Raw genomic sequence first — 16419 nt, 5'->3', positions numbered from 1 at the left:
TAGTGACAGCTTCCATTGGCCGGCCGCTGTGGCCGAGCGGTTCTAGGCGCTTCAGTCTGGAACCGCGCGACCGCTACGGTCGTAGGTTCGAATTCTACCTCGGGCATGGATGTGTGTGACGTCCTCAGGTTAGTTAGGTTTAAGTAGTTCTAAGTTCTAGGGGACTGATGACCTCAGATGTTAAGTCCCATAGTGCTTAGAGCCATTTGAATCATTTTTGACAGCTTCCCCAACGACAGTGTATCGGCAGGAAACACGATTCTATCGACACTGGACTGTTAATTACTGACGACAAATAGATTTGTCCACAAGACGTCTCAGTTTTAACCAGGCGTTCGAAAGGCTCTTGTCGTTCCTGTTCACGAGATTTTATACGTGTGATTCAGGTGCCCATACCGCTGGGTTTTATGCAACCTGCAACGCCTTCAAATACCACGAGTTAGATTTTCGTATTCTCTCGCTTGCTACAACTAGCTTCATAAAAAATGAACTTGACCTTTTTAATGCAGTAATTTAATGTAGTTATATTTTGTACTGGGATACGTTTTCTCTAGAGGCTGTAGTTTTTGAATTACTCATGAAAAACATACAAAAATTACCGTCATAAGCGTTTTTCTTGGACAACACGATAACCGTGATCTCCAGCAAACACGCATTACAGTACAAAATTTAACTGCATTAAATTTCCTACAAAAAGATCCTGTTCATTTTTTCTGTAGGGCCAATAGCTTGCTCATGGAGAGTGAGATAATATGAAAATCTAGAACGTGATTTCTCAAGGGGTTGCATAAAACCGATATGCAGTGACAAATGAATCAGTCCCTATTAAGCGAAATAAATGATCTTTTGCACGTAGTGGGGATTTTCGTCAGACAGGAAAACTATGCTTCTGTGTGAACTACGATACATGGCACGTTCTTCAGAAAATAAAACCCTTGAGCTGTTGAGGATTGTACAAAGGACAACAGGCTAAAAAGTTTCTTCACAAACATCAGTTTAAATCATATCTTTTATAATATGGGCGTGCGTTGTTGACCGTGGCACTAGACGTTCAATTGTCCTTTCGTGAATAGATTTCATTGGAGACTGTTCAATTAATTGAGCGATGGCGGCACATGTTTCCTCTCACGTTTTCTTAAGAGGTACGGATGCTTGTTGGACACCCTGTACTTTTTGAACTATTTCTTTTCTACCCCATTGCGAGATAGTGGTCCTGAATGTTGTAGCTGCTCTCTGGTTCAAATGGCTCTGAACACTATGGGACTAAACATCGGAGGTCTTCAGTCCCCTAGAACTTAGAACTACTTAAACCTAACTAACCTAAGGACGTTGCACACATCCATGCCCGAGGCACGATTCCAACCTGCGACCGAAGCGGTCGCGCGGTTCCAGACTGAAGCGCCTAGAACCGCTCCCTGGTTATTGTCTAGCATTGAACTGGCGTGATTAGTTGGATGTGACTCATCTAGCACTGTTGCAACCCGCGACGTTTGACGGCGATCGCTTTCACCGCTACTAGAATAAACATGGTGCACGGGGTGCGTGCATGCTGCGACGCTAATATGAAGGGCTTATTTCAATAGTTGTACAAGTCCACCTTTGTTCATTCTGAGATACAGAGTCCCAAAGTTAAATGAGCACTGAAAAATCTGCAGTTGAGATACCTGAATTATTCAAGCTTATGGCTTCTTGCTAGAGATGAACCTTTCTTTGTTTGTTTAGACCATTAATGTCAGAAGCATTATAGACAGAAAAGTGGATGTAATGGACTTGTACCACTATTGAAATAAGCCCTTCATATCAGAGCCAGTCGTGCAAGCGCTCAGTAACCCGCCGCTGCCATAAACTAATGTGTTGTCATTTCATTGTATTTTTGAGTGACTACAGGGTGGTTTAATGGATATGACTGCTTGTAGTGTTCGTTCGGCAATCGTGTAATCGTGCAGTATTGGTTCTGTCTGTATATTTATTCGCAATATATTATGCAATATATTTATGCACATTCCACGAGGGATTAACATAAAAGCAAATGATCAACCAGAATTTATCACCGCCTACGTAACACTGATTGGATGTAGCGGTTAAGGAAAAGTGGGAACCATCCTCTTATTATCTCATAGTCTTAATTTCAGTAGTTTGGGTAGAATGTGTTCGGGATTATATGGGCAGATTGAAATGTACGTTCGTAGATGCAGGTTTGCTCTCTGTAGTAGTTCGTGTGCAGAAGTTCCTTTTTCAAGTATCACACTACATGGAGTTCTTAGACTGAACTTAGGAGTCCCTTCCTTCCACCAATTTGTTCTGCATTTATGTAATTTCTACACCTCTAAAACAGTGTCAAGGATCCAACGAATTCAACATCTTCATTCGATGGACGGATAACCATCACCAGAGCCATATGTGCTCACGCCTGGAAACATTGCGTCGAGGTCTGCGATTTAACCCAGAATCGCAACGGAGAGAAGCACATGCAAACTCTGCGTCAGGCGGGCTACGCAGTTTGAATTGTAAATTTAGGTGCAGCAGATGCTTAGCCAGTGCCTGTTGCCAAACGTGGGATTGTTCCAGAGTGAAGACATCACTGAAACCTCTTCTCTGCTGTTTACTGTCTACGGTGGTTTGGCTTCTCTGCAAATAATATCCTTTAGTTGTTACGAACTGCAAAGTAGAGATAGTCAGTGTGTGCTCCTCAAAATTGTATACAAAGTGCTGTCCCATGTCTTATGATCATGCAGCTTGAAATAGCCCGCAGACTATGTTTTCACGTGGAATCTCGATAGCCAATGCAATAAGACACCATAAATGTTCAACTTTACAGCGTGTCTAATAAAATGCTCCTGAAAATTCTGAGTTTCATCAGTACGCCAGCACGAATCTCCTGGTCTTCCGCGACAGACTATCTTATTTAGTCAGACTGCAAAATACACTGAAGCGGCATTGACTGGTATAGGCATGCGTATTCAAATACAGAGATATGTAAACAGGCAGAATACGGCGCTGCGGTCTGCCGCAGTTGTTGGATCAGTTGCTGCTGCTACAGTGGCAGGTTATCAAGAGTTAATTGAGTTTGAACGTGGTGAGTCGGTGCATCTCCGAGGTATCAATGGAGGGGGGATTTCCCAGTACGATCACTTAACGAGTGTATCGTGAATATCAGGAATCCGGTAAAACATCAAATCTCTGAAATCGCTGCGGCCGGAAAAAGATCCTGCAAGAACGGGGCCAACGACGACTGAAGAGATTCGTTCAACGTGACATAAGTGCAACCATTCCGTAAATTGCTGCAGATTTCAGTGCTGGACCATCATCAAGTGTCAGCATGCGAACCAGTCAACGAAACAGCATCGATATGGGCTTTCGAAGCCGGAGGCCCACTCGTGTACCCTTGATGACTGCACAACACAAAGCTTTACGCCTCGCCTGGGCCCATCAACACCGAAATTGGACTTGAAACATGTTCCTGGTCGGACAAGTCTCGTTTCAAATTGTATCGAGCGGATGGACGTGCACGGGTGTGGTTCCCGGGTTCGATTCCCGGCGGGGTCAGGGATTTTCTCTGCCTCGTGATGGCTGGGTGTTGTGTGCTGTCCTTAGGTTAGTTAGGTTTAAGTAGTTCTAAGTTCTAGGGGACTGATGACCATAGATGTTAAGTCCCATAGTGCTCAGAGCCATTTGAACCATTTTTTTTTTTGCACGGGTGTGGAGACAACCTCATGAATCCATGGACCCTGCATGTCAGCAGGGGATTGTTCAAGCTGGAGGCGGCTCTGTAATGATGTGCAGCGTGTGCAGTTGTAGTGATATGGGACTCCTGATACGTCTAGATACGACCCTGCCAGGTGACACGTACGTAAGGATCCTATCTGATCACCTGCATCCATTCATGTCCATTGTGCATTCCGACGGACTTGAGCGATTCCAGCAGGACACTGCGACACCCTAAACGTCCAGAATTGCTACAGAGTGGCTCCAGGAACAATCTTCTGAATTTAAACACTTTCGCTGGCCACCAGACATCAACATTATTGAGCATATCTGGGATGCCTTGCAACGTGTTCAAAAGAGATCCCCCCCCCCCCCCATCCCCCTTCTACTCTTACGGATTTATGGACAGCCCTACAGGATTCATGGTGTCAGTTCCCTCCAGCACTGCATCAGACGTTAGTCGAGTCCATGCCACGTCGTGTTGCGGCACTACTGCGTGCTCGCGGAGGCCCTACACGATATTATGATGCAGGTGTACCATTTTCTTTGGCTCTTCAGTGTATAACAAAACATCATTTGTCGTCACATTCCACATTTAACGTGCCACAAATGCCTAGCATTTTAATAATAACAATTTAATATGTAAAAATATTTTGAGATAATCCTAATAACTTGTTTGTTTACATCAGTGGTTAGTACATTGTTACTGTCTTATTTCCTTTGGGAGGGGGGATCATGACCCCTATAACACGACTTGGATGAGCGCGTGCTCTCTGTGCTTCACCTGGGCACAATACTTTTTTTTGTGAGCAGTTCTCCAGTGACAGTTTCCACATCAGCTAGCGTGCATCGGAACCAAATACGTTTTGTTAATCACGAAGAGCGTATTTCCCCAAAAATCACTCGATGTAGTTTTTTCCTCGTTTTATTAAAAAAAGGGGTTGGGTGAATTCCAGCTGCAGCTATCTGCCTTTGTCACTAAGGAAAGGCTTCTTTCTAAATGTGGAAGAGCGGACGACTGTTTGAATCCTGCTCTTTCCGTATATGACTCCAGTGTCTCAGCCACTGCGTCACCACACTCCATGACATAGTAGCTCACGGTGTAATACCAACTTATTGTGTAACATTTTGTGTTTTATTCGTGACTAACTGTTTCTTCAAGGGCACTAGTATTTTAACACCCCAGCCATGACATCCTACTTATAATATTACCGGCAAAGGACCTTTTACAGCTTTCAGTACACGCTCGACAATTCAAGCCACTCCCTTTCCCGGTATGTATTGTATATTGTCTGATCTCGACATGGCCCGGAGAAAATACATTCATTTCAGAAAAAAATTGTGCTAGTTGACAGATACCTTCTGTTACTTAGTTTTACTTTACAGAGCTGTAAAATGTCGCTGACAGTGGTAGGAAATTCAGTACTTACTGTCGGTCATGTAAAAGTGTGTTGTGCTTCACAAAGTGTTAGACTCTTTGAAATACGGGTACCACTTTCCACTCATCAACTAACCACTTTCCAAGCCTTTACCACACTGAAAAAAGTGAACCTGTAATTTATCTCCACGGCAAGCTCTTCTCGTTTTCAAAACAGTGCTACCGTCTTCAGATTGCCGATATTGTACACCAGACTGCTTCATTGTGTTCTTCAGTTCATTACATTACGATATTCGCGCTAAGAAACTTTCATGACCAGATTCATTCATGTCATAAGGCCTCATTTTCAGGGATAGTGAAGGTCAAAGAGAAAAGTTTTAAAATTTTGTACTTACGTTCGTGGAACACATTGTGAGGTGTATATGTTATACTACGTACGTCGGGGCTGTTTGACGTATTCTGGCCGTGCTGCGGTAGTACACCTGAATTCTGGTAACGTATTTGAAGTGATCTCTCAGGTTTTTCTCGGCGTTCCTTAATTTGGAGGATTGTGAACTTTGTTATAGACGAAACTTCATTGGAAGAAATCACACACTGATTCACACCTTGTATTTGCCTATTGACTTTTCCAGATAAATAAAATTACATCTCATGATTCATAAGCATTCCTTGTGATACACTCTTATTCAGTCACTTATAACTCATGATGCAAGCCTACTTAATTACTGGAGCATTAGTTTCCAGTTCATGAATCTCATTTTGCCCAGAATCCAATGCAATTGCTTTGACAGAAATTTCCTCATTGTTTGGATGTTAGTGCCTGTAACTTTTGACTGACTTTCCTCATTGATTCGTGTGGGCTGCAGGTGAACGGAGTATACCTACACCTATCTACATTTGGCTCACCCCTTGCGTCCATTCTCATATTATAGAAGCTTCATTTGTCTCGCAAATGTTTCTACCTCCATCGATATTACTAACTGAGGAGGAGCACGACCTGTAGACATCTATTAGCCCATAGAATAACAACAATACTATCTGCTCGGGCACATTAAAGCACATTCCTGCTAAGATCGGTCGGTAAGGCACCACGTTTCTCAAACTACAATATAAAGAATGGAAGATTAGGATTTCATGTCCATCAGAAGAGGATACGAAGCTCTAGATTAATCTGGAAAGAATGGCAAAGATAATCGGCCAAGTCATTAAAAAAAAGCCGTCAAACATTCCCATTAGTGTAGTTAGAGAAACAAAGGAAAACCTAAATCATGTAGTTGGAACTGAGAGGTAAACCGTACTACTACCACTCACGAATCGCGTCTCTTAAACATCCATCACCTCACGCTACTCCAGAATACACCTTTCTCACCACATAGAATTTTCAGACTCTCTCCAAGAGATGGTGAATTCACGTACCGAAGTGTTATGTCCGCAAAGATAGATATAAAGTCATCTAATAATTTTAAATCATCGTGTATCTTTGTTTCCAGTAAGATGAATGGAATTCTCCTGCATAAAACAGATACAAATTTCTGATTACCTTACTAGTGAGATAACGTGTTAAATATTTGACGTTAAGCATATAAGAGAGAAAAGGTTTGAAATTACGCTTGAAGTGTTTTGGAAATCGCCAGTTGCTTTCATTATCGAACACTGGATGAGTATTATCTGGGTAATTTGCTCTCCGTTTCAAGCAAAGGCTAGTTTTTCTCTCATCTCAGTGTTTATGACTCATATCCTGAACTGTGTATTGTAAAATGGTATAATTTTGCGGTTACATCTGTGGTATGTATGGACGCTATCTGTAAAATTGTTGCGAATAGAGTTAGTAATAAAGAAGCAGTAAATTAAAACATCATGTCTGATGCGGCAGTTTTACTGCATGAACAGCGATAATGTAGTAAGGGATGAGCTGTTTTTCCTTTTATCATTTTCTGAGGGGGGAGGGGTTGCCAGGTGCCAGCAAAAAATGTTTCGTAAGGGTTTGAAATTATGTATGATGTTTGCCGAAAATCACTAAGTGCTCTCATTCCGTAATACTGGATGAGTATAGTCTAGGTATTTGCGCGCGGTAAGTTCGCTGCCCCACAAGTCATACACTGAGCTGACAAAAGTTGTGGGGTACCTCTTAACATCGTGTCGGTTCTCCTTTTGCCCGACAAAGTTCAGCAACTCGATATGGCATGGACTCAACAAGTCGTTGGAAGTCCTTCGCAGAAATCTCTCTATAGCCGTCCATAATTGCGAAAATGTCGGTGCGATGCAGGATTTTGTGCACGAACTCACCCCTCGATTATGTTCCACAAATGTTCGATGGGATTCATGTCGGATGTTCTAGATGGTCAAATATTTCGCCCAAATTGTCCAGAGTGTACTTCAAACCAATCGCGAACATCTGTGGCCCGGTGACACGGCGCATTATCATCCATAAAAATTCCATCGTTGCATGGTAACATGAAGTCCGAATGACTGCAAATGGTCTCCAAGCAGCCGAACAAAACTATTGGCAGTCAGTGATCAGTTCAGCTGGATCGGAGGACCCAGTCCATTCTGAACAGAGCCCACACCCTTATGGAGCCACCACCAGCGTGAACAATGCATTTCTGACAACTTGGAAACGGCGCTCATCTGACCAGGCCACGGTTTTCCAGTCGTTAGGGTCCAACGGTTACGGTCACGAATCCAGGAGAGGCGCTGAAGGCGATGTCGTGCTTTTAGCAGAGGCACTCGCGTCGGTCGTCTGCTACCATAGTCCATTAACGCTAAGTTTCGCCGCACTTTCATAACGGATGCATTCGTCATACGTCCCACATTGATTTGGGCGGTCATTTCAGACAGTGTATGCCTAAAATTTGGTATTCTCGGCACACTATTAGCTCTGTGGATCTCGAAATATTGAATTCCCTAACGATTTTCGAAATGGAAAATCCCATGCATCTATCTCCAAATTCCATTCCGTGTTCAAAGTCTGTTAATTCCCGACTGATGACCATAGATGTTAAGTCCCATAGTGCTCAGAGCCATCTGTTAATTCCCGTCGTGCTGCCATAATTACGTCGGAAAACTTGTCACATGATTTACTTGAGGTGAAATGACAGTTCCGTTAATGCACTGCCGTTTTATACCTCCTGTACGCAATACTATCGTCATCTGCGTATATGAATATCACCATCGCTTGATTTCTCTCAGTGTATATACAGTTTCTAATAGTAATACTTAATCGTTTAACATAGGACTCTATCTCTTAATGAATAGATTATGATAGCTTTTTTAATTTTTAAATTCGGTCAATAAGTTTTAGGTCATACACCCCGTACACACATTGCGTGACGTCTTATTGATTACGGAAGAAAAACTTTTTGCAGATATGTATGATACACGGAATGATGACGCACCAATTTTCTGCTGCCTTGTTGACTGTACAATGAAAAGTAAGTTTTCTCAGTGCCAAGCCAAACACAAAACAAGTAATAATTTACGACACATGTACCTTTCCAATAGTTTTTAATATGTCCCCACAAGTTTCGAGCCGGAAGATCATGTTGTTGTTGTGGTCTTCAGTCCTGAGACCGGTTTGATGCAGCTCTCCATGCTACTCTATCCTGTGCAAGCTTCTTCATCTCCCAGTACCTACTGCAGCCTACATCCTTCTGAATCTGCTTAGTGTATTCATCTCTTGGTCTCCCTCTACGATTTTTACCCTCCACGCTGTCCTCCAATGCTAAATTTGTGATCCCTTGATGCCTCAAAACATGTCCTACCAACCGATCCCTTCTTCTAGTCAAGTTGTGCCACAAACTCCTCTTCTCCCCAATCCTATTCAATACCTCCTCATTAGTTATGTGATCTACCCACCTTATCTTCAGCATTCTTCTGTAGCACCACATTTCGAAAGCTTCTATTCTCTTCTTGTCCATACTAGTTATCGTCCATGTTTCACTTCCATACACCACTCACCAGATGGTAGAGTTTTGTCAGGACTGGCTCTCCCAAGGCCGTCAGTAGTTCTAATGGAATGTTGTCTACTCCCGGGGCCTTGTTTCGACTGAGGTCTTTCAGTGCTTTGTCAAACTCTTCACGCAGTATCGGAAGATCATACTGATATCATTAATACATCATTATTCTAACTATATCTAAATTTCAAGACTTTAGTGTTAGGATGTTTGTGAGCTGTTTCCTTGGTTCGCTTGTGTTATTTGTGAGCTATTTGTTGCCTAATGGATGACGGACAGATAGATACGTTGTTGGTGACGTCTGCGACTATTTTCTGAAATTTGCACACCATCGTTCGTTTTCTCTTTCAGACACTTCTTACCACCGGTAAAAGTTTTGCAAGGCGTTATATGTGTCATAAGTGTGGAATAATTTCAAGAGTTAGAGCGATGTTGTTCACAGGATGACCTTTGTTGCAGTGGCGGCCGCAGAGCCATTCCATTGGCGGTACAAAATTTAGTAAATAAAAAAAATCGCTTATTATTACAACGGCGCTCTTCGTACGCACAGTAAGAGTTTCATATATTGCTGGATTTCGAGAGAGAGAGAGAGAGAGAGAGAGAGAGAGAGAGAGAGAGAGAGAGAGAGAAGGGGGGTTGCTTTAGCTATCTTTTTCTCATGTCTGCATGAGAAATAAAACGCAACAACACTTCGAAAATATCTCTCGGATACATAAATATGCGCGCGCGCACATATCGACCGCGGGATTCTTCACTGCTCATAGGGAATGTGCAGACACTTTTACGTGACAGTCAGAAGTAGAAGGTGTTTTGAAGTTACGGTTGCGTAAGTTACCGATAGAGATGGCGCCTGAACAGTTTCTGTCTGTTCCTTTCTGCTGTTTGTTTTGACTGTCTGTTGTTTGTCTATTTTGTCTATATTGTGAATCCAGTTCGAGCTGAATGTTGGTTTTGCCTAGAAATGAAAGAAGATTATTTACGTGTCGCTTTGACATTTCATGTACTTTCATTTTAACCATATACGCACCTAATAACAGTTGTTCCGGTCTTGCACCAGTAAACAAGTCTCCAAGTAACACGCAAGGAAAACAGAACACAGCATTGTTTTCTTCACAGCCACAAATATAATTGTTCTTCTAGTAAATTTCCGGATTGAATTACGGAATCAATTTTTTGTTTGTCGCTGCAGTGTCAGGTTCGGTAGTGGCCTACGTAGTGTTTTTATCTGAATTTTTCACTGGGGTCCTGTCGCAAAATGGCGTTTTTTAACCATTCACTTCGTTTGTTCATGTTTATAACTTTCACAGTCAACCGAATTTTCACTTAAAGAAAACACACTGCACAGTGCTATACTTCTTAATTGCCAGGCCTAACAGTGAACTGAAACGTGTTTGGACAGAACCTCATTACACGAACGTGACGAACATAAAGAAAAATACTACACTGTTGTTTTGAAAACAGGTGTTCAACACGTGGTGAATACGTTAGTTTTTTGTTCTCCACCGAAGCATGTAGAAACCAACATCCCGGCCTCACAGCGCTTACGAGAGCAGACGGTGTAAATCTGGAGCTGGCTCCAGGTGTTAGAAAACTTCCACAACAGCGCGCGCGGCTTAACGCGCCTCTTCAAATCAGAGCGCACATACAAGGAAACAATGTTCTATGTGCAATTCGTATAGCTCTGCTTTTCTCTTTCATACAAGTGAGCCCACGGTACAGCGGTATTACCCCAGCCGCCCCTGGTATGTTTTACTGACCGTAGCGTACTTTCAGTGTGAGGCAAAGCGGATGTTTGGGTGTAGGCCTCCCAGGCCGGGGCGGCATGACGACTGTAAAACAAGAGACAGAAGTGGGAAAAAGTTGATGGTAGGGTGGGGGGAGGAGAGGATATAAAGGTAGGGGTTGGGGGGGGGGGGGGAGGGCAGGCGACGGACAGCGGGAGGCCCTGTGGCGGGCAGCGCGGCGGGCTGCGTCACGCACGTTGTTCCCGTGCGTGTTCAAACCGAGAGGGCAGAGCCGCTAAATATAACCGCACGGAAGCTCTCGTGGCCAGCCGCCGGGTCGACGCTGCTCAGTCGGCATCGGCAAGGCGCTCCGCCGCGTGTCGCACACCGCCGCTGTCACCTCCATCAGTGCCGATCGCTTGCGTCATCGCCGCCCGACAGCAAGCGACGCCCACGCTCGCGCCGCACCGCCACATTCGAAACGCCTCGACGGACCACTCGCTTTCTTTCCGCTTCCGCGACACCGCTCGAACTGCCTGCTGGCGCAAATGCACGTGTAACGACGCTGGTCCTTGCGTTCGTAAACGACGTGGAGACCAGGTTGCACACTAACCTGGTGCGAAATGCCCCCGTGACGCTCGAGTTAGTTTGGATCTATTTGTGGAGCTCACCCCCCCCCCCCCCCCCCCCACCACATTTCACTGGAGGAAAAAAAATTGCGCCAGTCCACACCAACTTGGATCTGCGATCTCATAAGAACACCGCACGCTGAGAAACTGGTACGGCGTGCAGAAGACACGAGCACCCGTGTACGGAAATGTCCGAAGGCACAGTGCGCGCGCATTCGGCTGCGCCAGCGATGTCGCTCAACCGCGCTCGGCGCCTCACCGATGTGCATCGACGCTCTTGCGAAGCCAAACACGACCGAGACCACGACCGCCACGGTCCCGATGACGACGACGACGACAGTCTGACAACGAGCAGCGATGACGAAGGCGGCGATCACAGGAAGGCAGAAGGCGACTGGCAGCGACGCAGCACGGGCCCCGGCGCCACCGCAGGTTTCGCACATTCCTCCTCCGCCTCCAGCGCGAGGTCACTTCGCACACCCACCGATTGTTCCACTAGACAGAGCTCGACTCATCTAACTCGCGTCACCCCCAACATTCACTAAACCGTTTAAAATATCGAAACGAGGCATTTGTCAAATAGTAGTATTCAGGGGATAAATATTTTCACTACTCGACGTTCTAGATAGTTATTCAATTACTCTACCATCATTGTATCGAGGATTGTGTGAGAACTCCGAGACTGTTTCGAAACAGATCGATAAGACAGTCACATTTTCGTTAAATTAAAGGTGTATTTTGCTACAACTAGTTTCAAATCGAAGCCCATTTTCAGGTGGCAACATACATATCTTAAGGAAACTTCCTATTTTTCGTATCAAATAAGATGCTCCTTATATATAACGACACCGAGTACAATTTTCGCGCAATTTACCTTGCTAAACATGTCTTTACCATCCACTGTTTTATAATTTTCATCAAAAAAAGTTCTCTAACTTCATGACGAAACTGTAAAATTTGCGTTAGGTGTGGCTGCTGCCCTCTGAAGATAGACGTGGAACAGCAAGTTACGGAAGAACAACCCGTTCATTTAACGAAAAGTTTTAGTACCTCGTCTCATTGGTCTACTCTATTTGTCAACTTAGATATAGAAGTAACGTTCGCACTGAAGCTGTTCTCAATAACACATGTAAATTTCCTATCCAAAGTCTGCTAATACATCACTGCTCCGCTGTATTAGCCTAATTTCCCTGTAAACATAGCCCAACATGGCTGAAACGAAACTGCAGACTACAGCAGCAGAACCTCGACACCACATGAAGCCGTCTTTTTTTTTCCTTCGAAAAGTCTTGCAAGAAACATTGACTTGCGGTATACCATTTTAGTTTTCTTTTTCACGAACTGTCGATGGTCTTTAAAAATGTACCTCGTTTCAGTATAATTCATTTTAGGTTCAGTATCATCGTAGATTAAAATAAATCTCACAAGTGTTAAATCATACAGGAAAATACTCACCTGCTTTCGTACTATCATATGCCCAAACTTTTGTTTCGATATTCATAACATCTTACGAAATATGGAGACAGTAATGACGTCACAACTTGGAAGACGAGCATATATAGGCTGTCACGTAGTCATATTGGCGAGAAGAAGCGTACTGATCAAATATTCCTTTCGAAAACACGAGTGCGACTTTCAAAAAAGGAATTTCGGTGACAGTGGTAGAAACTCAGCGCACAGTCAATTCAAAGTCGATGTAGTAAAATATCTTTTTCTGTGACTCTTTGAACTTCCCTCCTTCTAACAAAAGAGTACTAGAATCGAAGTAGTGCACTTCGTTAATTACACAAGTTGTTGCACATTTAAATAAAAATATTAAATCTCCGATGTTGCAGCGTGTGTGGATTAGAAGACAATCCTAACAGTGTGCTTGGTAGACTAGTCTTTAAAGAGTGGCCGCACACTGCATTTTAAACAACACCTATTTCACAGATTATGTAAGAGGAAAAAGCGTATCAGTGCTACCTCTCCCACTGCTGTAACATTTATTGATGAACGTTAGAAGAAGAACAATGATACGTCGTACAGATTGGTTGCAACTAGTTAGAAACCAGATAACTGATTTAATTATTCTGCACATTATTATTGGAACTGGTTTTTTATTTCGTATTCCTCTTCATCCGGAAAATCGACATAAAGTTTTGTTTGTTGTCGGAAATGAATCGTCCACGCATTAGCCCCCAATAATTATCTCTTGATATTATTAGTTTTTTAAGTTTTCATTATACACTGTCGTGCCTCACCTATCTTTCCAGGAGTACTGTTGAGTGCTTGTTGCACACTCTCGGCTCACATCGTTGAACATAGCAGCAACATTGACGTTGTGGGAATTTGTCTTACAAATTAGTGTTTATAATTGGAAAATAGAAGTGTCAAGGCAGGTTTGTTCGCTGGCGCTGAACCCATTACTTCTCGTACATTTTTGTTACGTGCTGATCACGATGTTCACTGTGTGAAGTCTCTAAGCAAAATACGTCGCAGATCTTTCATTTATTTTACACAACGATTGTTTTTGTTAAGAAGTGGCCCATTATTTTTGAAGCTATTCCGTTAACGAAGCATAGATGCTTTTAATCTTTGGCTGAGACAGCCAGGAAGGTAACTGGATCCCTGCCAATATGATAGTTTAAGAAGCTCTCTCGAACAGTTCTGTCTTGTTTGTAAGTGCACTGATAGTCGTTGCTGGTCAGGACGATGAAGAAGCGTGCATTACCAAAAGGAGGGCTTCATCCAGCCATTTGTGCATTTATGTATACAAAAATGGGTTTGTACCACACCTTTGGTTTTCTGCATCTGACCATTCCAGTGATTTCATCGTATTTAAGACATATTCCCATGAAGAATAAGAGAGACATTTGTATCTAAATTTGGAATTTGACAGTTGTTGCAATTGTGTTACTCACTTGCGCCACGCTACGTTGTTGATTGTGCATTTTGGGGGGGGGGGGGGGGGACGACATCAGTTCACCCACAGTTTGATGACTGCACCATGTAAACAAAATTTGGTGTTATATCCCATTATATCGAAAAATGTGTTAAATATATTTCATTGCCCTCGTTTTTCTCCCTTTCTATGCTCGAAAGTGTGCCACAGTTCCTAATTTACAGTCCACTGCCGTAATTAAAGCACTTTCTGCTTGAAATGTTTTGTGTAAGGTGTGTGTAATAATTATTTATTTCGGCGTCAGAAATTATTCAACTCTGAACCACATGCAATTGTTGAAGAGATTGGAATTCCCTGTACCATTGGAAGTAGACCTGTACAACAGTTTTATTAATTATCATGAAAACTATTTCAGAAGTGGTAGGATGTTAGGAAAATGCCAGTAATTTAGTAATAGTAAGAGATTATTTGAAAACGTACTTAGTGGTTTCTGATGCTACCAGGTGGCGATGACTCAAGCCCAGACGATGAGTCTACACTCAAGTGTGGAGCTGGACAGTCACATTCAGACTCTTCCCATTCCAGCTCGTCCTCAGAACTTTCATCCTCATGCTCTTCTGACGAAGACAAACAGAAGCAGTCCCACCAAGGTGGGCCATTTAACTCATGTGTGAAATACAAAATCATTCCTTGCTTGTAAAAGTACATTGAAAATAACGAGTTAAATTGGCTATAACCTCTTTTTGAGAAGATATGCTGTACTTGTAATTATTTGTTTCACATTTTCATTGTAATCTTCTCTCCTGAATGTCACAGAACTACCATTTGATAGTTATGAAATGTAGTAAATAAATTAATCTGATGGGTTACTTCTTGGGTTTGTCAGATCAAAACACAAAGGGCTGCAGAGAGAACTTTCACTGGATTAAGAACTCTTCAGCACCTGTAACGAGAGAAACTGAAGACAGTTGTCTTTTACAAAGTAAGGAAGCAGAAAATGAGGAGAACCACAGTTTCAGCTACATCCAGATAGAACCATGTCGAGGTATACAGAATGAAGAAAGTGATTTTCGAACCCTGGAATCACCTGTACACAGAGGCAAGGACATTTCTAGCACTCCAGACTTCAGTAGCGTGAATGGTCCTACACACAAACCACCACTGCGAGGTTCGGCACAGAAACTGCCGCCCCCATCAGCCTCCCCCTCCGATAAAGGTGGCAGCCTTGACCGCCGACGCAAACGTTGTGATCGATCTACCCGTGATTCCAAGTGCCGGTCATCTGCAGCTCTCCGATACCGATCCCCCTCACCACAACAACGTCTACCAGCTTGCCACGGATCTGTGCACCATGGTTCTTGGTGTGACCTGTCAAGTTCACACTGCCACCTTCACAACAGTCACGGATGTAGCTGTGCTCATGGCATGCCTACACCTCAGATATGCCCATGCCGCAGTTTTTGTGCTTGTCATCTGTGTTCTGGCAGTCAGCCTGATCTGTATGGAGCTGTCCATGGGTGCTGGCATGGTAGCCGGTCAACACTTACCAGCAAGGTTAGGAGATTACAGTGCTCCATTTGTTTCCAAGTTGTGTTAAGTGTTTACAGTGGTCTAGATGGCTCACACTTTTGTGGACATAGAGTTAAACACTACCTTTTCTAACATTCATTCCTTCAGTTTCCACTGTCTCCTATTTCATGTTGTCCTGGTATTAATAACATTATGTTCCAGAATTATACTTCTATTCATTCTAACCTGGCATGGTGATGCATGCTGTAAATTATCCTTACATTTTTGGATTTAAGTGTTTTAAAAACTGACATACATACAAATACTGTAATCAGCATCCCTTGTTTTGTTGTATATTGTGAAGCAAAGTGAGCATGCATAAGGAATTTGTTTGCGTCTACAGTAAATGCATTACAAATACTTCTTAAAAACATCTCTCTCCCTCTCCCTCTCCCTCCCTCCCCCCCTCCCCTTCCCTCCCTCGCCCCCGCCCCCACACATACACACACTCAACATAAATCACCTGTGTGATAATAATTCATTACATTTACTCATAATGACATATCCTATATTTTCACTTTAATAAGCTATATCTTCTAAATTACATGTCAGCATCAAATGTAGAAGACTATCAACA

General features: G+C 43.1%; 1 protein-coding gene across 10 annotated transcripts in view; it reads left to right on the top strand.

The window, feature by feature from the left end:
- Window positions 1-16419, top strand: part of LOC124606955 (liprin-beta-1) — a 931859-nt gene that overhangs the window by 794904 nt on the left and 120536 nt on the right. For 4 of the 10 annotated variants that reach the window (XM_047139082.1, XM_047139085.1, XM_047139086.1 and 1 more), the window contains exons 1-3: window positions 11107-11821; window positions 14777-14923; window positions 15160-15827. The exons of 2 other annotated variants lie outside the window; for them this stretch is intronic. In XM_047139082.1, the coding sequence (XP_046995038.1) occupies window positions 11578-11821; window positions 14777-14923; window positions 15160-15827 (1059 nt within the window). In that variant the 5' untranslated portion in view covers window positions 11107-11577. Of the gene's footprint in view, window positions 1-11105; window positions 11822-13246; window positions 14154-14776; window positions 14924-15159; window positions 15828-16419 lie in introns of those variants that run through there. 4 more of the 10 variants (XM_047139087.1, XM_047139088.1, XM_047139089.1 and 1 more) reach the window with 4 other exon arrangements.

The sequence above is a fragment of the Schistocerca americana genome, chromosome 3 (genome assembly GCF_021461395.2).
Source record: "Schistocerca americana isolate TAMUIC-IGC-003095 chromosome 3, iqSchAmer2.1, whole genome shotgun sequence".
Lineage (NCBI taxonomy): Eukaryota > Metazoa > Arthropoda > Insecta > Orthoptera > Acrididae > Schistocerca > Schistocerca americana.
Note: the sequence above shows the minus strand (reverse complement) of the source record. Positions and strands in the feature narration are given on the sequence as shown.